Below are 25,538 nucleotides of genomic sequence, written 5' to 3'. Positions count from 1 at the left end.
CCTATATATAGTTTTCTGGATTGATAATTGTCCGTCTGGCAGAATGTATACCTTTACAGTGGAAGGTATTTGCTCTAGATAGAAAAATGTCACCAATGGTGTCCCATATGTCTGTGTCCTAGATCCCCTCCTCTTTGTTATACATTTCTGTGACAAAAAATTGTTTCCAAGGGGACTTTTGCTAATAGTTTGCAGATGATTGCAAATTGGGGGATGTTGTCAATTACCATTCTGATTCTCAAATTCTCCAGCAAGGACTGAACCAATCAAATGCTTGGTGTGTTAGTCATGAGCTTACCCTTAACACCAATAAATGCTGTATAGTTTCCTTTGGTAAATCCAGCATTTCTACTGCTCACATTACAGACAACATTCCACTTACATTTGACACTGTCATCAATGACTTCAGCACAGCTATTGATAACAGACTCTTCTTTGACTTCTAGGCTTCTGATGTGGGTAGAAAATCCCCCCACCTTGCACAGTGTATCCTTCATGGAATCTCATCAAGGTTCAAAGAAACTATAGTCGCACTGCATTCATCCTTTATTAGGCCCATTGTTGAATGCAATGCACCATTTGGCATGCACCTCACCAAGCACAAGCCTAAGAGACCTCAAAGTTTCCCCAACAGAAAGAGCTCAGATTTCAGTACCCTTAGGTACTCTGATACAGTAAAAGCTCTATTTCTTTCTATGTCTGCTCACTTTCATACAGACTCCTAATGGATGATCTCTGCTTAGCTTTCTGAGCTGTTAATGACCCGGCACTCTTTGACCTCCTTCACCTAAACAGAACAAGTGGTAAAGCAAACACCCGTTCTAGAAACCTAAACCTACACCATCACTTCAACAAGACCAGATAGCACGACAGATACCTAACCCAACATAACTCCATTTCTGGAACAGGATGCCCTTACTTATCAAGTACAGTTCTTTAGTAACCACCTTCAAAACCAGTGTGGATGACTGGATGGGAGATCACAAATTTTCTCCAGGAATATGTGGAGAAGGTCTTCTTAATCGGAGGCACTGCTGATTTCTCACTAGTACTTTGTGATGTGGCTGACCTTCCTCATGTGTCTTTTAGTCATACACTTACTACAAACCTATAAAGGTGTGAACTGCTTTGGCCAAATGTTAATCAAGTTGCATTATATAAATGTATTTTTGAGCTTTTCTCCAAACGCCTCTTCTGAAAAGGGGAAAATGCTGCCCAGTCAGACTTTCCCAGCCAACAAAAGCAAATAAAATAAATATAGTTCTGCTTCTGCTTGATTTTAACATTCTAGGCACTAAGTCTGTTCTATCACCTGCCACAAATTGCTGTCAACAGCTGTGAACATGACACTGTTCAAGAAGTGATGTACACGTTTTAGCCCATTTTCCTGCTCCCCTTTCAGTGCACTGCTTGATGTCTAGACACCATATAGATGAATTCCTGTTAACCCTGCGTTAGATTCAGCTTCCATTCACTGCATTCATCCACATTGTCTTTTGGACTAATGTCATACCTATGAAAATTACTGCAGCTGTTGTAGCAGTTTCTTTATTTAGTAGTCCCAGCCATGTGACTTGGCTGCTAGTTTTGCGTGAGTGAGAGGCATGGATTGTGGGTGTGCATGAATGAATGAATAGATGTGTGTTTCACAAATGAGATAGGGCATTCACAAATCTGATAGGCTTGACTGTGTGCTTGAGCATGCGTTTCATGAATAAATGAATGAAAGCAAGTGTGAATGAATTGAGGAGTGCAAGTCTGTGGAGGTAGGACAGCAACCTCATGTTTTTCATATGGGAGCAAACACCTACCCACAACATATGCAACATGTAATACTCCACAGAACCCATAACTTTAACCATTTTGCTAAAGTTAACTCTACAAGTAAATCTAACCTTAAAAGTTTAAACCTCTTTCTGACCTAAAACTGCCACAACTGTAACCCCAAAACCAAACCTAACAGCTGCTGTAAAGAAAACCTCAGTGTTAAGACCAACCCACAACTGCAATGCTAAAGATGCCTGATATATTCAAGAGATATATAGCCACATTCAACCAAGTGACATTTCATTTAATGCAAGATACTGCTCCACCAATCATTTCTTAGAATTGTGCAGATGTACGCCAAGTATCAAAATTTTCGTGTGTCAAAGGCATGCAAAGACTGTCCAAGGGATGTAGTAAAATTGTGGGGTCTGTACAGCTTTCTAGAATAGAAATAGTTAACAACAGCTTGCTCAGGCACATTTTATGCAGTATGTATCTTTGATCATAATCCAGTAAAAATACATCTTGCAATGTATTTTCCAAAAGCCCTGCTGACGGTGTTATTTGGGCCAGCAGAACCACTCATGTCACTCATGGAGGGAACCCTTATTTCTGATTAATTTAACAAACTTCTAACATTTTCCCATCTTAGAAACTGGAAATGCTCAGGTTTTCTGGCAAAAACTTGTGCCATCCAATAACCCAAACAGAAACAAGGCATACCAATTCACATATTCAATCCAAAATGCCAAGAATGACTACACAAGCAATAAAAGAGTATAGGACTTTCGTTCTACCTGATATAGAACGTCCTTAGACTCTCTCTCAGTTCTGAGGAAGTTCTATATCAGGTGGAACAAAAGCACTAAATAAATATTCTTTTCCTGCTTGTGCGATCGTTCTTGGCATTTTGGATTGAATTCAAAAACGTGTGCCATCTCCATAGCACAGAAAGATGCGGCATTGTTTATGTCTCAGATAATTTGTGTTTAACAACCTAATTGCTGGAGAACTGATGAGACTGAATAGTAAAGGTAGAATACAGAACTTCCTTAGACTCTCTCTCAGTTCTGAGGAAGTTCTATATCAGGTGGAACAAAAGCACTAAATAAATATTCTTTTCCTGCTTGTGCGATCGTTCTTGGCATTTTGGATTGAATTCAAAAACGTGTGCCATCTCCATAGCACAGAAAGATGCGGCATTGTTTATGTCTAAGATAATTTGTGTTTAACAACCTAATTGCTGGAGAACTGATGAGACTGAATAGTAAAGGTCAGTTTGCTCATTGAGGGGGACAGTGTTAGATGAATCCCATTACCGGAGAGCTGTCTAAGGGAGGACACACTACTGTACTCCATTAAACAGGAAATCAGAGGTGCAGACCTGGATATGGAGGTGTCTACTCAAGATAAGCTGCACAGCTATGCAGAAACACATCCTTTAAAGCGTCTTGGTTTAGCCAGGCATAGCAATGTGCCTACCAGCTAATAATGGGAGAGTTGCTAGGATTATAAGAAAATGTTTAACCTCCTACAGGGTGACAGCCAATGTCCCCAGCTTTTAGCTCTCCTCCTGCCGTCTTCTTATGCCAAATAATGAAAAAAAGGGGCTAACTGGGAGTCTAGCTAAATGGTCACAAGGGGGGGGGGGGATGTTTAGTAAATCATCACTTTTTGCTGAGTTGTCTTGCTCCCAAATCACAGACGGTTTTGGAAAAACAAAGTAAAGACACTTGGAGTGAAAGAAAATGTTCAAGAAGACTTTTAATTAACACAAAAAAGACATTTATTTTATTTAGGAAAGGTCTCAATATATACCATGTTGGGAGATCTATACCCTGCACTTCCAGACTTCGTCAGTTCCTAGGTTGTTGCAGCTTAGAACAAAAGCAAAACAAAACCACTGTGAATGAATCTGAGAAATGTGCAACTCAGCTAGCCGTGCTTTAATGTAACAATTGTTCTCTGTGAATTACCTGCATACATGTGTTCCCCATAACGAAACTTTTTAGTCTTCTCTCTTAATTTTTAACTCAGAAAGTATACTGAAATTTAAGCAGCAATGGATCATGTGACCATTTATTTTATTTAATTTAATTTATTTGAATTTGCTGATCAGAATAGAGCATTGCTCAGTCATGACCAAGTTTAGACTCAGCCCTGGACAGATATTAATGAAGAGTATTATAATTTGACTATTACAGTGATAAAAAGACCATGGAAATAAAGATAAGTAATAAAGTCAGAGATTACAGAAATGTGTTTGGTTTGGTGTGTGTGTGTGTGTGAGTGTGTGTGCGTGAATATATATATATATATATATATATATATATATATATATATCTTTCACTTGTACTGAAATTTAATGAAACACCCAAATCTCAATGTTTACTAAGTCGACAACAAAATACTGAGATATTCTGACTGACAATCTCAGTGGATGCAAAACTTAACATAAACAATAATTTAAATTTGCACCCCCCCCCCGCTAATTATATATATATATATATATATATATATATATATATATATATATGTATATATAACCTCCAAGATTGCACAGTCTCATGGAAAAGGCATACTTCCCAACTCAGAGAACTGTGCACTCTCACACACCTGTCAATAATCTATTTAGTTAACCAAACAACTTCAGTCAACCCAGATTTATGTATATACTTTGTTTTAAAAGGATCATTTGTGGTGTAAAAATAATAAAACTGGTCAGGCTTTTATGATACACTAACGTGATGTTATCAAATGGCATGGATATGCGCAAACCAATTGAATTATTAGGGCACAGGTAACAAATAAATAGCAGTATGCTAGACAAAACCAAGTAGTAAAATAAAAATGAGAAATGAGGCCAGGTCATGTTATAAAAATAATGGATATAAAAGATAAAGTTATGAGGCACTGCACTGTAACAAAGAAAGGATCCAAGATGGCCAGAGAAATGAGTACAGTAATGAAATGCAGGTTTGTAATAGGTGCAGCTTTAGGTGGAACAGGAAGCCTTGGCAGCTCTTAATCCACTTTGTAGAGTCTATGATAGAAAAAGACACTTTTTAAAGACATGTAAAAGGTAATCGAAGATCCTATGTTTTTCATGGTGATAAGCTATATATAAGAAATATTGGACATCTGTACATGAAAGATATATCAAAGTCAGCCTGGCTCCATGGCAAAGAGGGGCAGAGCCCTTACTGTAGCCCAAATGATGGGGTTCAATAAGCAGCCCTGACAGTGGAGGAGGCCACTTTGCAGGAGAGAGTAGTGAAGAGGTATGGCCTGCTCACCTCTCCTGAGAGGGATGGAAAGGTAGCAGCACACTTAAGGATGTAAGGAAGTGCAACTTTTCCGGGAGAGGCCAGCGAAACCACTTCTCATGCTTGAGTGGAGGAGGGTCAGCTTCTTCTGTGTGGAAGTTTTTTTTATAGTCTTATACATTGACATTTCAAAATGCACAATACCAATAAATGCACATAGAAAATACCCTTGTTGTACAGCACTAATAGATACAAAAGTACACCTTTCTTCTTTTTGTATACATAGTGCAGCCATTGCATTTCAACACCATAATATTAATTCACACTTTTGTTAACATCCCTTGCTAAAGTGTGAGTTGCCCACTGTGGACAGCCTATTAGATATCCCTCTCTTTAAGTAATAAGTTGTATGATGCAATAAATCATTATATTTCTGTGGCAGTTCAGACTGTAGAGGGGAAAGTTGCATATTTTAGGAGTACAACTTAACACAATCACTGCAACAATCATCAAGTTTCAAACTAAGTTTGGAATATTTTAGAATAAGGAGAGTGCATGAAACCAAACAGGGAAGTGTTAGACGACATCTAAGAAAAGAAAAGGAAACAATGTACATATGGTACTCTGCGAGATGGAGTTGTGTAAAGTACCTTTTCCATTATTTAAATCACTGAGCTTATCAGTGCAGCTGGCTGTTAGAACTGTACTATGATTAATCATGGATAGTAGGCTTCCAAAAGCCAGGCTATTCAAAGGAGACTTTAAAGAGCTGAGAGCTGATAATAAAAAAAATTGAAAAAAATGCTCAGAATAATTTTTCTCAGATGGCAGAGTGTTTGGGGTAACTAGTTTTTCTACATGAGCTGGTACTTAATTGCGTCTGGAAGTTTTGTACATTCCAGCTGCAGATTGATCTGGACTGATGCTACAAACAGACATGTTTTCATTCACCTAAGACATTTCAACATAATGCTGCCTGTAGATTAATGCTGAGTTTCTTGATATCATGTATACTGGTTGCCACTTTGGTTGATTAGTGTAATGGTTTGAAGGAAGTCATAAAGATTTAAATGTCCTGATCCATTCTTAACCTTTTCTAGCCATGAGATGTTGTGGTCCCGTATGGTATTAGGATGGATTATATCTGATGCCTAGTTTGCTATCTCCTTATGTGAGTGGTGGTAGGCAAAACATTTTCTTAAATTATTTTCCTCTAACCTTGGTGACTGGTTACAGAAGATCACATCAGGCTGAGATATGGGTTGGCTAAGCTTCATTTGATCATGAATGTAGGTGAGCACCATTAAAGAGTATGACTTTTACAATGCTTTTCTGCATTTCATCTTTCCTCTGCTTTGTGTCATAGGATATTTAAAGGCCCTTCTGAGAAGACTGGGTTTGGACATACCTCAGAAATTATCACTTGATGTGGACCTTATATCGCTATATTTACAAACTGTGTTAGGCAAATATCTTCCACTCTGTAGGAGTTATATAAAGGATATGGCAGAATTTTTAACTAAGCTATATGAATGGCATTGCACCAATCCCACAAATTACTTTTTATTGATCACACTTGATATTAACTCTCTTTTACTGTGATACCAAATGATTATGGTATTAATGTCATTTGTAATTTTCTTTGCACAAATGCAAATATGCAAGCAAGAGATGTTGAAAATATTTGCCAACTTCTAGAGATTGTATTGACTAAAGATGTTTTTATTTTTGAGAATCTAAATATGGCTTATTGCCTAATGTTTTAATTGTTGCTACGTTTCTGGTGCCTATACTAATTGTTGTCAAACTTTTATTGGTTGGCTGTTGTTATGTGTTTACTTTTGTAATATAAAAATGTGATCAGTATTTTTGGAGTTGTTAGCACTGATGAAGGGTTCTACCTGAAAGCTTTGCACTTGTTTGTATTCATTTCAATAAACAGTTTGGTGTTTCTATAGTCCGAGTTTTTTGCTTCATTTGTGTAATCAACCCATGGATGAATTTCAGGGATTTGATTTTGCATGTTCATGAAGGTGGATCCATTACTGTATACTTATCTGAACTACGGTGGATCATCTGGTGAGGTCAAAAAGGGGTATAAGGTCCAGGTTAGGTTGTATGGTCATAGATTTTTGTACCTTAACTGCTCTAAACCAAACCATTATTCTCGACAGAATGGAATGATAATTTCTGTGACTGCAGTACTGCTTAATTACAAGTGTGACTGCAGTACTGCTTTATTAAAGGTATACAGAAAGTATGTAGTATGCCTAATGCTCACTGAGTCTGATATTATGCAGAGGCTTATCATTGTGAATGGATGTTATATATGCTTTTAAGTAGTTATTTCTAACAAACTTCATTTGCAGGAGCTGTCTACAAGATCATATCAAAGTGTAAGAGGGCCTGTGGCCTCTGCAACTCTCCTCATTTACTAGGTTTGTAGAGGTTTGAAATAAGAAGAATTGCAATAAGTATATTCTGCAGGTAGCTAAATATGGTGATCAAGTAAGGAGAATATAATATAGCTTGATTATACTTCATTGAGGTAAATAGGAAGGACCTCAGTGTGATAAGATGATTGACAGTCAAGTTGCACCAATGTGAATATATGATGTCCATGGTTTACCTCCATATGGTCAAAAATTGTTTGTGCAGTCATGCTTGATATCGACCAAGATAACAGAATTTCAGAACGTTTGCGGCAATATGTCAAAACTCAATTTGTAGAATCCCGACATCGAACAGATGTCATTCATTTGAATGGCACAGTACATTCGCACTTTAGCCATTCGAGCATCTGTGAAGTGACATTCTGAATTTTTGCCTTTGTACTTTTGCTGAAGTGACCATCGCACAAACCACTCTCAACCTTATGGAGGTAAACCGATATTCATCATATTGATCAATAGTGCAGTAGCCTTGGTTATATGGATTATATCCTGCCAAGGATATAATAGCCATCCAGCTTCTAAAGCTTCAGAGCACCTTCCATATGCCTAAACTGTAAGGCAGCTCAAGCTGAACTAACTAAAAGACAAGTTTGGGAGCAAAGCCCTTCAGAACTTTACTGCTACCAAAGAGTATGCTCCTCTGAGGCTTTTGATGATCCACGGTTGGCTTGTGCTTTCCTTTTCCGGGTAGATAAGTTCCCTTGGGGGGAACCTTAAATTTTCTTAATTTTTTGATGTTTTATTACCTTCCTCTTCAGTATAGTTATTTTAAAGCTGGGAGTGTTTTGTTTTAATGGGCTGTCCCCAGACTGTAGCATACTTTTAAACAGAGCACTTGTTTTTTCCTGTCAGGTTTTTTTTTTTTTTTTTTTTTTTTTGTCAAAAAATTGTTTTTTATGGACTGTTAGTGTTCACTAACAGTTGCTGCTTGTCTTCCCCGGAAAAGAAGATATCAGTTTTAGCTTGACTATAGAACAGATTACTGGTCTCACTGTTGTACTTCTTCCAACCACAAAAAGAAAAAATTAAGCAAACAGCCTTTGCCACCATAGCAGACTAGCAATTTGCTTCAGTCACAGGTGTGTGACTCTGCTGTGGGCATTTGCTGTACCTCAGGCCACTTATCTTTTACCCCAGATCCCCCTGGTGTTGCACCTACAACCACTATAGACCGGGGGGTTAGCCACATCCTCTGTGGCTGGTGGAGTCACCTTTGTGGGCAAGTGAGAACCTCTCTTGTCAGTCCTAGAAGAGAGGACAGGGATGGTTCTTAGGTGTGCACTAGGCTAATGACCACAAGAGCCTTTTTAAGGCTAGCCATGCACTCCAAATCTCTGACAAGTTGTGGACCCTTGATAAGTGTAAGCAGGGGCTTGGGAGATGACACATTTACAAGCAGGGGCCTGGGAAATTAATCATTTACAAGCTGTCTGTCCGTTAGAGACACAGGTGCCAAACCAGGGATAAATTTCCTGTTCCCCATACAATTGTACAAGTTACACTTTAATTAGGTTAGGGAGGAACTCTGTTTCACATGGATGGGGAGTCCGTTCCAGAGAAGGGGTAGTCTCTGAAATACATATCTATCTAGCAAACAGGTCCTGTTTATATCACCGGCAAAGTTTAAGTCTTTAGAACGTATTTCCCTGTTGTATCAGAATGCTGTCCAATCACTGGGGAAGCAGTAGCTGCGATTAGTAATAAAGTAGGTCCCATTTTTCCTGTCAAAAAGAAACAGCAAAACATGCCTGTATCTATTCCTCTTCGTATTTCTTTGTATAAGAGTAGTTTACTGGGACTGGTTCAGGGTTTAATTCAGGCTACTGAGCCTTCTTTGAAAGTATTTTCTAGTAAAAGAAAGAGAGACTCCTTTTCTTGAAAAGATTCAGGATTCTGAATCTGAATAGGAAGATGCAGGAACAGACACAGGTTTTCCCCAGATTTTTTATTCAAACTCAGAGGAGAGCTCAGTTTCGGATTATCCATGTGGGGGGTTCTGTTTCTCTGAGACTATTGCTAGAACACTGAGGTTTCTTAGTCTTTCAGAAAATACTATGAGTTGTTACAGAAGAATTTGCCAGAACCTACAATCAGTCCTCCTGTCTGCCTTAGATGATGTGTGTGCTACTGCCTGCAATTTTCTTGATAGTAAGCCAGCTGCCCCTAAAAAGGCAACTAGGCTGTATTAAGTTTCTCAGTCTTTTAAATTTTTATAGAATATTGCCTAACTTGACCCAGCAGTTATAACCTTAGTTAATTCCTCTGCTGCTAAGCACTTATTTAATTCCCATACTATTCTTTCTGAAAGGGATGAGGAAATTATTTATAGGTATGATAACAAGTGTATACTTCTGCAACTCTGAGTTACAGTATTGTGAAGTGTTAGGCTCATATGTGAAAGTTTGTACTGACAAATTGTGAAAGTATGTGGAATGTTTAATCTACAGTTTCTTCTTGTGAAGAAAAATCCACTTTAAATAATTTAGTTTCTTCTGTTGCACATGTCACTACTCATTGTTTGCAGTGTGTATGATTGTGTTGATACTTCTTTCAGGGCTGTGGCCACTGGTACTGTTTTGAGGATGTTTGCGTGGCTGCATCCTCAGAACCTTACAGATGATGTTAAAATGAGATTTTAATTCTCCCTTGGACAAAGAATTAGTTGGCGGATCCTCTGCTACAGAGATGATCAAAAAGTGCGATGAATGAGGAAAGCTGATCTGGGGGATCTCTATTTTTCCAGCCCTCCTTTTCCAAATTGTCCAAGGATTTTATTTTTTTTTTTTATCTCCTCATCCAGTTTTGGCAAAAAACAGACTAAACAGTCTCAACAGAATTCAGATAAACAGTCATTTAAGAAGAAATGGCAAGGGGTTCCAAAAAGTCTTGAACCTTCCAAAATCAAGGACAGTCCAAGAAGTCTGAGTGACTCTTCAAGTGACCTTTTCCCCTTTTTACTTCTAGAAAATCTGAATCTCCATGTTTCTCTTTGGGAACAGATTGCCTACTACAAATGGGTTATAAAAATCATTTGCCAGTGTTACAGATAGCAGTTTGAGGAAATTCCTCTTTTCTAAGGGGTCATTCTTCATCTTCCAAGTCAAACTCTTTTGTTTCCACCTTTTCTTCATCACACGCTGTCCTAAAAGGTGATAGAACCAGTTCCCGCTTCCCAGGTGGGGAAGATGTTTTATTCAAGGATGTTCCTAGTGCCAAAGAAAGAAAAGGCTTGGAGACCATTTCTGGATCTTTATTTCCTAAACCTGTTTGTGGTAGTACCCAGATTCAAAATGATGTCACTTCACAACTTCTCATCTCTTCTTCTTCTTTCAGGTTTCCTGGCAACGCTAAGTTTAAAAGATGCTTATCATTACATTCCTATTCATCCAGACTTCAGGTGTTGTGTCTGGATCACATTATGAGTTCTCTGCTTACCCTTAGGACTATCCACTGCAGCAAGAGTGTTCACAAAGGGTCTAGCTCCCATTATAGCTCATTGCAGGCTACAGGGCATTCACATTTGTCCATATTTGGCCAACTTGCTTATCTTTGCAGAGTCTTTTTCAAAGCATCACAAATCTCTCTATTGGATGAGAGATTTCTTAAACAAGGTGAGACTCTGAGAGAACACTCAAAAGTCTTTCTTGACTCCCTCACACAGGATTGTGTTGCTAAGATGAAAACCAGGCACTTCACTTCAAAGAGGCTTTCTTCCATAGAAAAAAAATAGATCTTTACCTAGATCTATTTCTATGGTTTTTCTAGTTAGATTTCGGTCACGGTGAGGGAATACCTTAGGATTTAAGATCTCATGGCATATATGAATTTCATGATACCCCTTTCAAGACTCCACATGAGAAAGGTAGATTAGTATCTACAAACTCTTTGGTCCCAGCATCAACACCATTATCTTTTCAAATCCCAGTGCTGAGGTTTGTCGGAAGAAACATCTTTTGGTGGAGACAACAGATATCCCTAAATCCAGGTCTCCTGTTCTCCATCCCTGATGCAAAGCAGTCAGTCAACACAGATGCTTCAGACTTTGCTTATGGAGCAGTTTCAAGATGGATAAAAGTGCAGAGAGAGTGGGACACTCAGGACATATGCAAGCACATACATTTCAAGGAGATGCTTGCCCTGATCAAAGCACTCAACTCTGTCAACCATCTTTAGTCTGTGGGACCTCTTCAAGTGGTTATAGACAATATCACAGTCTTGTGGTACATCAACAAGCAAGGGGGAAGCAGGTCATATTCATTTTGCAGATCAGCCATGATACCTTGCGATGTAGCTTCACAGCACAATTGCACTCAACAGGTACCCTACATTCTGTCAGAGCTGAATTGTGTGGCAGACAAGCTGAGCAGGACCATGGCAAATCCTCACAAATGGAAACTAGATCAGAGGATCTTTCAAGATTTAACCCATCTGAGGGGAGTTCCTCAAGCAGACCTCTTTGGCTCCTCTCTGTACAATCATCTGGCAAGATTGTGTTCCAGGACTGTCTTTTCTTTCCTTGGAATGCTCCTGTATGCTTTTCCACCCTTTCCATTAATATTAAGGGTATTTCTGAAGATTCAGAAGAAATCCCCTCAAATCATTGTGGTGACTCCCTTCTGGCCCAGGAATTCGTGGTTCTCCCTTTTTTCTTCCTCACATTCTAGATCTACTCACATAAGAAAAGGGGTATGTGATACACCCCAACCCCAATCAACTTCTACTGACTGCCTGGATGGTAGGGACCTAACTCCTTGTAGGGACCTGTTTAATGAGGACGTGTAGCAGTTATTAATGGAGGCAAGAAAGCCTGCTACTAGAAAATTATATATTAGCAAATGGAAAATGTTTTCAAGTTAGTGCCAACAAACATAACCAGCACCCATTCAAGGCTAGTTGTTTATTGCTTTTACAGTATTTGTATGAGTTACTACCTTTGGCCTTTCTTTTTCTTCTGTCAAGGTTCAAGGTTCATTTATTGTCCATTTCAGCATGTCTGCCCATGGGTCCTCCTCTTTCAATCCATTCTTATGTTAAAATAATCTTGGAAGGGGTTTTGCATAAGAGGCCACCCCCCCTTGGGATTTTAATTTTGTGTTAGAGATGCTAACACTTGATCTATTTGAACTAGCTAATCTGTCAGATTTGAGATTCTTAGTAGGGAAAACAGTTTCACTAATTGCTCTGACCTCTACAAGAGGTTATCTGAGTTGCAAGCTCTTATGGTGAGTCAGCCCTATCTTATTTTCCATAAGGACTAGGTTTCTTAGAGAATTATTTTTCTTTTGTGCCAAAAGTGGTATCCAAGTTTACTTTAAGTCAAACTACCCGTCTCCCCATTTTTCCTTCCTAAACCAAAAAATGAGGGAGAAAGTTACACCATACCTTGTATGTCCACAGACAACTTGGGTACTATCTTGACAGAACTAAATCTTTCATATCTTTGAATTAATTATTTATTTCTTGTGAAGATAATAAGAAGGTCTTTGGCTAATGAAGTTCGCAGATGACTGCAAACTAGGAGCCATAATCGAAACTCCTAACAATGTGGACATCCTACAAAAGGGCCTCACTGAGACAGATGCCTGGTGTCAAAGCCATGGCCTCAAGCTCAATGCCAAAAAGTGCATTGTCATCCCTTTTGGCAAAAACTCTGTACCCATGAACTACCACATAGGCGATAGCCTACTTAACACCAAAAGTGTGATAAGAGACCTTGAGACACAGGTGGACAGTAGTCTCTCCTTTGATAATCACAATGCCACAGTAGTCAGGAAATCATTCTGTGTGGCACACCTCATCACAAAAGGTTTCTCATCCAGGAAAAACAAGGTCATTGTTCCCCTCTGCTCATCACTCATTAGACCCATTATAGAATACAGCGCCCCTTTTGTTATGTACCTCACAAGACATCTACAACAACTGGAAAGGCTGCAGAAATACCTCACAAAGAGGATTACCTGCCTCAAACAGATGCCCTATGCAGACCGTCTCAAAAAACTCCAGCTTTACTCTGTCGCATATCGCCTACTCAGAGGCAGTTTCTGCCTAACATACAAAGCTATGTCAATCCCAGAGCTGTTGGACATACTCCACTTAAAGAAATCCCAATCCCTGTGAGCTACATGTTCTAGGGACCTAAACCTTTTCACCACAATAAACAGAACATGCTGGAGAGATGGAATCCTGTGCCAGAGACTTCCCATACTCTGGAACAAACTACCTATCTATATCAAACAAAGCTCCTCATTAGCACTCTTCAAGAAAAAAAGGAAAAATCTTGATGATTGGATGAGAGATAGGAAATTCAGCCCAGGGATCACTTCTTTGGCTCTGCTCAACAGGGGCACAGGAAAATAATTTTCTTGGGTGGCGAAAGCCAGGGTACCTTTTTGGCTAAGCTTATATAGGTCCTCGAGCCAATAGCCTAGTACCTACCTATGAACCTATAAGGAAAAAAAAAGTCTGCTTTAGCTCTAGTCAGTTAGTCTTAAAGAATGTTTTAAAGTGAAGCTTTTATACTTGTGCTGTGATACTTCACAAGAGGTTACAGTGATTGGTTTCTTTACTTGCAACTGCAAAGCATATTGTCTCTTCTTACCCTGCAGTGTTTAAAGGGAACTTGTGCGACCTTGTGCAGTGGTGTTCTTCCTGTATTGTGCAGTCCTTGATTACTTCCTTACCCCCTATGAGGAATGCAAATGAAATAGAGGGTTGAATGGTTAAATACGTTTTGTATTGTGGCAAGAGTACACATTTGTTTGTGAAATGTCTAGACTTCAGAGGAAGCATGGTTCACATCATCCAGAGGTGTTCTCATTAGTCTGGTATTTAGTGTTTGAACCTATACATGTATTTATAGGTTAAGTATATCTTAATATGTAACTTGATAAGTGGTGTATTTTAGTGTCTGATGTAACATTGCTAAAGATGTGGGAACTGACGGAGGATGGAAACAATCTCCAGCATTAATAATCATTTCTCTACTATTTTGAGTACCACAGTTTCTCTAGTTCATAAGGTTTCTTTAACATGACTTTGTGATACACTGTTATGAACCATTACTGCGGCTCTTTTAACATATTCTTAACTTTTAAGCCCAGTCTTTTTGTAAATAGCAGTAATCATAAATTTGATGACGGTCTTGGTAGAAAGTGACAGGACATTTCCTGGCACAAGGCAAGGATGGGAATAATCTTTGTCTGAGTAAGTGAATATCACCTCAGGGCAAAGCTGTGACACTCACCAAATGAGGTATACAGTTATGTGTTGTAGATTGTGCATCCCATTTGCCACCACATAAATAATAGCTGTCTTCTTTCAAAGGTATAAAGAAGAATCTAAATGATTTTATCACTTCATCTTCATGGATGGAAGTAGTACTCTTTGTACTTGTCAAGACTGTCAGGGGCTGTTTTGTCATATGTTTTGTTGTAGGTATATATATCTTAATTAGCATATCATCAGCCTTTACTTCCAGTGTCTGAACTGTCACAAAATGTTGAGGAAAGGTGAAAATAGGGAGAAGGAGTAAAAAAAAAAAGAAGATACAAACAAGTACCTTTAATTAACAGGGTAGGTAACTGTTAATATTACATGAATTATGAAATGGTACTCTTGATTATGGAAGTAATGGTTTGAATTTTCCCTTTCACTGTAAGCATAAATGGTTCATAATAGCATGTTTGTATGAGACCTTTAACTAGTTTATTTATTTAAAGCATTTTAGAGTGTTTTAAACTTTAAACACTGAGTTTAATATTTAAGTAAATCATTATATTTCTGTGGCAGTTCAGACTGTAGAGGGGAAAGTTGCATATTTTATGAGTACAATAAGATGTCTTAGTGGTACCCTTTAGTAATTCAACTCTGCCTTCTCAAAGATGTTATTGTTAGTAAGAATTTATGCATATCTGATTTCTTACCTTTAACTTTGGTTTCTTGACTTTATTTTAACAGTTGTATAACAATAATTTAATATGGTAGGTCCCTCAATCTCATTTATTTAATACTGGCATATTTTTTGGTATTATTAATGTATAATGAAATTAAGACAGTCACCTTTCAGGTAACTGGAGATATATAAAGTTAAAATGTTATAACTATGTGAAGTCAATGTAAACTCTATTCTCATACATGTTAAGATTTTCTAGGAATGCTAGTTATATCTGTTTGTAACTACAAGGATTAAAAATACTTAAGCACCAGTGTTAGTCATCTACTTTTGAAATACATTTTAAAGGATGTTTTAAAGTTTTGTCTTTATTTACTAAAGAGGATATGGTTTCATACATTAATATTGTCATAATAGTCTTAATATATTTGTCAATTTCTTTCCTTGTTTGAGCAGTGTCATTTAATAAGTATCCTATTTACTTAATATAGTCTTCTTTATTCATGCCTTATTCTGTAGAGCTCATCTCAGCATAGTTTGTTAGTTATGAAGGGTAGTCGGATAGATCTTTGTTTATTTACTAGACAAGGAATTTTGATAATTCCAATTATGACGTTAAAATGCTATCTTCATATTGATAAAATGTTTCACATATTAAGCATCTAGGAGGAGTGGCTGAAAAGAAAGAAAGCCTGAATTAGGAGGTCAAATCTAGAATCAGTGGGTCTTTAGTCAACTGGAACAGATTTTCAGAGGTACTATGTAAAAGAAAGTGCAAAGAAGCTGAAAAGTACTACTCTGTGGTACAAAAACCTGGGCGGTGAAGAGAGTGCAGCTGAGGAAGCTAAAAGTGATAAAGTGCTACAGATGGGTGGTTAGATTACACTGTGGGGTAGATGCAAAAATGTTGACATCAGAGCAAACGCCAAAGTAGTTTCAATTGTAGAGCAGGTCAAACAGAACAGTTTACGATGTTTGGGCACGAGCAGGTCAAACAGAACAGTTTACGATGTTTGGGTACGTGCAGGAAAGCAGGAGTTGATTTGGTGAAGAGAATTTGAGAGCAACAGGAAGAAGGCAAGAGGGAATGAGGGCTGCCAGAAAAGAGATGGATGGATTGCATGACAAAGGTTTGTAGCAGGCAGGCATGATTCTTGAAGAAGGTAGGAGCTTCGCACTGAACTGAGAGAGGTGGTAGCATTCACATCGACACTCCAGCCTCACGTAGAAAATGTCAAAAAGGAAGTGCTTGATGATGATGGTGTTGGTGTGGATTAAATTGGATAAAGTTCACAAGTGTGATGTTATTCTTTATTGAAAGTGATAACATATACCTCTGCTACTTGCATTTAGCCTACAACTAAACATCCTGTATCTTCTTGTGGTATTTATCAACATTCTTTCCCCCATACTTTTCTTCCAGAGTCCTGGTTACAATTGCCATTTTGCAGCTCAATGTAGTATTAGTAATTTTTGTTGTTGCTGCTGCTGCTAAGATTTCTGTTATTTGTTAGAAGCATCTTTAATTTGTGTATATTTAGGGTACTCTCATGGTCTTTTTAACTTAATTTAAACAAGTATCCAGGCAAATCAAATGTGATGTTTCCATAAGTTGTTTTGTTGATATTTTCTTCCTGGCTCTATTCAATTACTGTCTGTTCTTTGTTAAACATTGATGTCTGTTGCCTAAGGATGCTCTGTAATCTAAAATTCATCTTTTGAAGATTGCATACACACTTGCAATATATCTATTTCTAATAAGAATTTTTCTTATTCAGATCGCTTTATAAAGATAGAAGTGTATACTTGACAAGACCAATTAGATCCTATTATTTTTAGCTTGTATACTACTAGACCTTTTCTCTGGCTGTGTGCAGATGTGTTCCAGGTCTTGAAACATTAATAATCACATGATAGAAGATGGCAAAGTCCTTATGCTGTTTTACATGTTTCTAATAGTCTCCTTTCCATCTGCTGGTTTGGTACCTGATAGAGAAGTTGCAGGTTTATAAAGCTTATGCCTGAAACCAAAGGATGTATCAGTTTCTCCTCAGTTACCAATGCGTCACCCAGCACAGGTAGAGTAGATGTCATTTGTTCCCTTTCAATGATTCTATAATCCATTATGACATTACTCATAGTGTCAGCAGCTTAGTTAGAGGTGAAGTGTAAGGCTACATGCTGATAACGAGCTGCCTCTTGTGGTACAGGGTTTGATTCCCTCTGCCTTTCGTTTAATATTATGTGACTTTGAGAAAATTACTTAACCAGATAGTGCTTTGTGGATGTTGGTAGTTTGGCTAGGCCCCTTAATAGTCTGGACTGCATGCCTAGAATCGATTCTAATACTTGTTCCATCGTGATTTCAGGGGAAGACATGTTTTCAAGGATAGTGTGGGCAACAACAATGGTAAACAGGCCAGATTGGACTGTGAGATATTATTATTATTATTATTAGTAGTAGTAGTAGTAGTAGTAGTAGTAGTAGTAGTATTAGTATTATTATTATTATTATTATTATTATTATTATTATTATTATTATTACTATTATTATTATTACTACTGTTATTATTATTATTACTATTATTATTATTACTACTGTTATTATTATTATTATTACTATTATTATTATTACTACTGTTATTATTACTACTGTTATTATTATTATTATTATTATTATTACTATTATTACTACTGTTATTATTATTATTACTATTATTATTATTATTATTATTATTATTGATGAGATCAGTGTATTACTGGACATTATTCCTTAGTTTCTTGACATAATTGAAGAATGACTTGTAGTTTTCTTTGGTATCTGTATTGACCTTAAGTTTTTACTCTGGTTTACATTTTAGAATACTGCTCTCAATTTCTTTTCTGGCATGTTTCAATAATGCCTTGAGCTAGAGAGGTGGGAATTTATTAACATCTTTCATTCTTTTTCTTTTTTATTTTGCAGTTTATTAATAAGAACATTCCGCCAGAGAGGTTTGTTTCTGAATTTACCATTATATTTAGGGTCAGGTACAAACTTTTATATAATGACGTTCTGGTGCTGGTGAAAATTGGAAGTGGATGTGCTGGCTCTCTCAGACTGATCCATTTTCGAGGCATTGATGATAATTTTCTGTACATGTTCTATAAGCTGAAGTAGGTTTGCCTTGCAGATGTCCCTAAAGATGTTCTCATCTGGTGGTGGGGTGGCTTGATACAGAAGATGACTAATTTGTGTTGCAGGGTTGGATACAGGTAGGTTGGGGCTATGTCGAGGATATTAGAGCCTGCAGTGGGCAGCAATACAGTTTGCTCCAGTGCATTTATATTAACAAAGTCTAGAAAAGGAAGAGCATATCCAGTTTTATAAGTGTAAATCTGCCAGTCAGTGCTTGGAAACTGAAGGCCCCTAGCAGGAATGTATTTGATTTGATATTTAGCTACTCAATGGTAACAAGGTAATTCACAAACCATGAACTGGCACCAGGAAACAAGGCAATTCCCATGGTCTTTGGGTGACATTGAACAGTATCTGTAGCTAGCAAGAAAGTAATAGTTGGACTTGGAAAGGATGGTGTGGATTGCCAAGAGTTCCAAATTAGGGTTTTGAGTGCTTTGATGGGAGGTGATAGTGTTTCTGACAAATTCCTTCACAATTCCCCAAGGGTCTGAAGGTATGATAGGCACTGCACCCTGCTACTGAGGACATGCTGCCTTTGAAATGAAGCTATTTCTCAGTAACTAGACAGATATGAATGTGTATACATCACAGGAGGTCCTCGAGTTCTGGTGTCTCTTTATGTAGACTCCTGGCACTAAGTAGTGCCACCTTGATGCTGTTTGAATCTGACTTTGAGTTTGTTATGTAGGGATATCCAGTAGGAGGACTTTGCCTAAAAGGTACTGGGGAGCTACAAAGGCTGTAGCCTGCATGCAAAAATCCTAGCTTAAGAGGTGTGAGTCATCCCATGGGAAACGGAAAGCTTTACCTACTATTTTATCCCAAGCTGACACATACTGGATCCCCTAACAATGGCACCAACTGCTTAGCCAGTTGTTAAAACCAATTAGCTTGTCTCGATTTATAGCCATTATTCTTGGTAAAGGCAAGATACTACTCAAGACTAGTGGCTTTCCCACCACTAACACATACGTAATGAGCTTCATCATGTCCTTCCACTGGCCATCACCAGACTGTGGTAACATTTGTATAATGTAAGGGACCTTGGGGTCTTATGACATATTGGATCCTGGCACATGATAAGCAGCTTACAGATTGCCTGTTTTTGTCCAGTTTGTTGAGTGTGGAGTCTGTGTGCCTTTGTGTGTGAAAGTAGACGTGATCTTACATGATTGTACAAAGCAGAGAATGTGCAGTCCGATACTTGTATGATGTGCATTCATGAAGCTGACTGAAGACAATAGGACAGATATGATTTGAAGCTGGACTAATTGCTTAAAGCCATTAATTTAATGCAAGAGAAAATGGACTGAATGAGGTAACTTTTTTGAATAATTATACTTTGATAATAAGGTCTTCTCTCTAAAAAAAAAAATTCTCCTGCCTTTTGTGCATCCATGTTTGTGCTTATCATTCTTGGCACTCTGTGCTTAGTGACATTGAGGAGCATGAATAATTTAACTTAATGGCCCTTCCTACTAGTGGAATTGTGAGGTGTGTCGGGATTCTTTATTAATCCAGGTAGAGGGGCACTGTAGCCTCAGCCAGAAACAAAACAGCTTTATGTATTTCTGCCTGAGTTGGTGGCAGCTCAGGTGAATACAAAGGATCCCACAGTATTTACTGAAAAGTGTCCGGAACATTCCCCAGTGCACTGGCCAAATTTCCCTTAGTTGGTATGAATACCACCTTGAGTATCCATAAAAAGAGACCATAATGGACCAAACTCATCAACAAACTAAGAATAAATAAATATACCATTTGAAAGCTTCACGTGTACTTCATAGAACAAAATCACTATGCACCGGCTTTGTATACAACCATGTCACCATAGTCCTCATTCTGTACTGTGTTGCCAGTTCAAAGTATGCAGCAGTTGAGCTGTAGAAGGGCAGGTGCTGTGGAAGCAGCCAGATGCACAACTGCAGCACCCTCCCACCCAGTATAGAAGTATATGTGGCATTAAGTAAAGGCATAGTTTTTTTGCAGAGGCAGGATTTATTGACCTGCCAAGGGCAAACTGCCACTCTAATGTTGTTGGCCACTTTCTTTTTGACTTACATATACTGTACAATTATAGCCCATCACACTGTATTATCAAATACCCGCGGTGGTGGTGCTGCGGTAGCGTTGTCGTCTCACAGTAAGACACTGTCCATTCGATTCTCAGCTAGAGCGTCTTCTGCGTGGAGACATGCATGAATGGGCGTACCTTCATTGAAGGTTGTGAGTCAGGCCTGGCAAGCCGGTACGTAAAAATCAACTGCCAATAATTAGCGGACCGGAATTCCGCTGTGGCGACCCCTAACCGGGAAAAGCCGAAAGACACAAAAAAACACTTCTTTATCAAATATTCCCTTACAACTTATTGAAAAAGCTGCAGAGACAGTCACACCACCATCCTCACGCAGGTCACAACAACACGTTAGAGAATTGTGCCTCATTATATCATTCATTCTATATGTAGATTTCAAGTAACAAATTATTAGGGCTGTATTTTCAAAAATACATAAAGCTGTTTTGGTTCTGGTAAGACATTTGTATTGAAGGGGAGTATCTTATTGGGAAGCAGGCAGATATATTGATACAGCACATTCATAAATATCTACTGCTAAATGGTTTATGATTGGTAACCAGCTTCACAGCAATGTTGAAAAGGCATACAATGCACACTTCAATGAGAGTGGTTGCTCTTCAGATTGCTCATTTGGTGTGCACAGTAGTAAGAAAAGAATTGAGAAATTAAACGTGTTTTTTGTTGGAACTGCCAGTGATGCTTATTGAAAAAGGAATGGACTTTATTTTTATGTTGTTACATATGAAGAAACAGAAATTTCAGGAAAGTTTATTGTAGTAAAAAACAAACAAATCTCAAAAAAGCTGTTGATGAAACACTACTCTGACTGTACAGCTTCTCATTTATGTGGTGCTTAACAATGTTCTTTGTAAGATAAGTCATCATCTTTAGGTATGTATTGGCCAGGAAACTGGGAACATAAATGTATTTCGTAACTAAACTAGAAGGTACTTACTCATCTGTTGTATATCTTCCACAGCCAAATAAGGTATACAAGGAAGCACCTTTACATTAATATCTTACTTCCAACTTCAAGGATGAACGTACCAAACAGTAAGCAAAGCAGAATGACACAGATAACTTCGCACTAACAAACACATCGTGTACTGACTTACTGTCATGATTTTCAAGTTGTTGATGTAAAGACTGAAAATGCCACTAGTCCTAACCTTGATTTCAGAGCAGGCTTACAGTTTACCATTGTATGTCATTTAATTTAAAAGCAAATTGCTGGCATAAAAAGATATCACAGAACACACGGCTCTAATCTGACTTTTCTTCCATACCTCATTAAATCATTTCTAAATTTCTTTTTAGGTACCTAAGCCTACCATAATGATGGAGGGTTACCTTCTACTTTGCAAAGCAGGATTTGGCATCACTGTCACACACTGCGGCCGAACTGTAATCTGTTGAAAAATCCAAGTGTTATAAAGATGCTGACATCATATGTCTATGAGCTATAAACACCAGCATTGCCAAATAATCATATTACCGTAGAAAAACATCAGATACAATTCATCCAGACCCAGAACTAAACAAAGTTCTGTTTAGTCATCCAGAGTGGTGATTACAAGACATTCCTTCTGACTGCAGTGAAAAGCACAGTGTATTCTGATAAACAAGAAAGCACATTTGAAGTTTGAAGAACCATGCAGGCATATTTTATAAATGTTATCACAGAGCCAATGGATTAAACACAAACAAGCATGTGCACCATTTTTGCCATTACTGCTGTGTGAGAGCAGTAACGTACTTTAGTTTTCTTACAAAAGTTATGGGTGGATTTTGCATATCACATAATGTCTGAAGCACAGTTAATATAACCCACCACTTATCAGTAATGGTCATTATTTATGCTTCGTACAACTGCAGAGTAAGTGAATTGGTAGAAAGGGTTGGACAGTGTCTTGACAACTTACAATTAATAAGGTCATTAAGCTTTTAAATAATAGAGATATATGTGTAAGTTATGAAAACATTCAAGACAAAGAAGTTTGGTTAGACACACACACACACACACACACACACACACACACACACACACACACACACACACACACACACACACACACACACACACACACACACACACACACACACACACACACACACACACACACACACATACATACATACATTCATCCATCCACAACCCCATTTCTCATTTTTGAATATCTGTTTCCAAATACACACACACACACGGGTCCTGGTAACTCTGTTTAAAGGTTGAATGGTACCTTGGTTATCTGTTTAATCAGCACAATTTGGTCAACTAAATAGATGGTTGACAGGTGTGCAAGATCGACAATCCCCATGTAGAAGAATATACCCTTTTCCCCAGGATTTGTGTGAACTCAAAGTTAGAATATATGATTTGCAGGGCATCCCCCACATGGAGGGTGCAGGGGGCTTGCCCCCTGCAAAAAGCAATGCTTTATTTTTTTTTTTTTTTAAGTTTTGCATGCGCTGAGATGAATTTCAGGAGCATACACAGTAGTATGTCAAAAATATAGAAATGTTATCTCATTCCCAAAGCATGTTTACAAACCTTAGTTTGAAAAACAGTGAATTTTGGGTATTCTTTATATTTGTGACCTCACATGAATGTTTTTAGCCTTTTGCCAATTTATTATCTTATTTGCAAGAATGAAAACTGGTACCCTTTTATCCAACAGATGTTTTACAAATCATGTGTATCTAACTAGAGTATAGATTTTGTCAGTAATGCGACCTCTTAACCTTCTTCAGTAATGATGTGTTTACAAAAGAGGTAATTTCTACTATTCAGGCACAAAGTATGCCTTAGATGCTTACATATTTGTGTTTTACTTTTAATAAATACTTAGTTATTAGTTTATTCAATATTTGTATTATAATATTTTATATGCTATGCAAAAATGACAACAGCCACTCTCAGTTTCAATATTACATAAACAAATCAACATTTCATTTGAATAAGTGGTTATCTCTAGTCAGGGCGGCCATGGTGGTGCAGCAGTTAGCATTGATGCCTCACAGCAAGAGGTTCCCTGGTTCGATCCTTGGCTGGGGTTCCTTGTGTGCAGAGTCTGCATGTCCTCCCTGTGGTCACGTGGGTTTCCTCCGGGTGCTCAGTTTCCTCCCACATCCCAAAGACATGCTGTAGGTGGATTGGACACTCTAAATTGGTCCTAGGTGTGAGTGCATGTGTGTGTGCCTTCTGTGGAAGGTTGGCCGTCGGGCTGGCAACTTGACACCGTAAAACTCCACTGCCAATCATGAGGGACAGGTGATCTGCTGTGGTGACCCTAACCCTGGTTAGGGGTAAGCCGAAAGAAGAAGAAGTGGTTATCTCTAGTCACTCTTTGTAGCAGAGTTTGTCAAACAGCTGGGTTCCTTCCAATGTGTATGGATTTTTGCAGATACAATTGTGAGATGACAGACAGAAAAGTGAATTTCCCTTTCTTGATTCGGTTTGCTAGATAGTCTCATTTGTTTCACTAGGTAGAAAATTATAAAAAAGTGTTTTTATTTTGTTTTACATTGCCATCTCCACTTGGCAGTCTACATTTAAGATGTTGGATATGAGCCATACTGAGAAGATTTTGAGCATTTCTGAATGTTTGCATTCCACTGTATGTCAGAAATATGATGTTTTACATTTGGAACACACAAACACGGGTAATGATAACACTATTACACAGAGCTTCAGCATTCATGTTTTGTGGGTGTGGGTTGAAGTGTGGTTGTGTGTTCTTTAATGCAGTCTTTGCTTCAGCATGATGGTAGTCAGACCTAGGGTTCTCCCTGCACCACAGATTACACTGTCAATATTTATGGTTATGTGACTACATATAACATCAAGCTTTATCAAGTATAAGTGAAATGTTCATGTAACAATGTAAAACAGGACTTCCAAAAAGTTAATACTTAAATGCAGTTCATTATGAATTAAATATCAGTCTTATTTTTATGACTTATAATGCATGCTAAGAAAATATGTTTGTTTCCATTGTATTGTACTCTATTTAAATTATTTCAAATACTTTTGAATATAATGTAAAATTAATTTGTAAAAACCAAGAACAGAATCTAATATCTCTTTCCAGACCAGGAGAAAAATAGCCCAGCAAATGTGATCCCTACCAAATACATATACCATTATTGTCAGCTCAGATGCCATAAAGGGATAATTAACTATAGTGCCTTACTTTGATTAGAAGCTGTGAGGATGAGGGGTGGCCCCATCCTGGGAACATGCTTGTGTAGCCAGAAAAATGCAGCTACAATGTTCTTTAGAGGAGAAACTTCAGAATGCAGATGTAGTGATGGGGAAAGCGTGGGCATGTGGTACTTCCCACTGTCAACTGGCAGTAGTCTTCATCCTTCACTGACCAATTGCCAGGGAGCATACACTTGCAGATGCGAGTCACACATCTCCCTGCTTGTGGGATGGTTTTAGGTTATTCCAAAAATTTTAATGACTGCCAAGATAGCAGCTTATTGTGCAATAAGTATTCATGGCTGACCAATTGATGGCACCTCCCAGGTGGCATTTGACCCCAAACTTTATTGGATACATTCCTAGTGAAGGGGAATGAATTCTGAATGTGGAGGCTTGAGAGTCAACAGACACTAAGGATACAAAATGCATATACTCATATCACTAAAATATGAATATTGACCATTCTAAAGTGAAGATTGCTGGCTTCCTTTATTGTTTAAAGGAGTCTGTTCCACAAAAGGATACCTTCTCAGCAACCCGCACCAATTTCAGACAAATCTTATTGCGTATGAGTTTCAAGTTAACACTGATCAAAATTAGCTGGTCATAGCAAGGTAGGATTACCAGATGCATAACCCCAAATGAAGGAGATTTGTATTTTGTAGCCCTTCATTGCTAAAGCTAGACCATTGACAG

At 38.0% G+C, this 25,538-nt stretch overlaps 1 protein-coding gene across 1 annotated transcript in view; it reads left to right on the top strand.

Moving 5' to 3' along the window:
• LOC122794347 (chitinase-like protein PB1E7.04c) overlaps positions 1 to 22,707 on the top strand; it is a 1,804,082-nt gene extending 1,781,375 nt beyond the window's left edge. The window contains exon 14 of the mRNA XM_044062662.1: positions 21,953 to 22,707. Coding sequence (XP_043918597.1) covers positions 21,953 to 21,960 — 8 coding nt within the window. The 3' untranslated portion in view covers positions 21,961 to 22,707. The remainder of the gene's footprint in view (positions 1 to 21,952) is intronic.
• Positions 22,708 to 25,538: the final 2,831 nt, after the last annotated feature.

The sequence above is a fragment of the Protopterus annectens genome, chromosome 1.part0, assembly GCF_019279795.1.
Source record: "Protopterus annectens isolate FY-2018-M chromosome 1.part0, PAN1.0, whole genome shotgun sequence".
In the NCBI taxonomy this organism is placed as follows: Eukaryota; Metazoa; Chordata; order Ceratodontiformes; family Protopteridae; genus Protopterus; species Protopterus annectens.
Note: the sequence above shows the minus strand (reverse complement) of the source record. Positions and strands in the feature narration are given on the sequence as shown.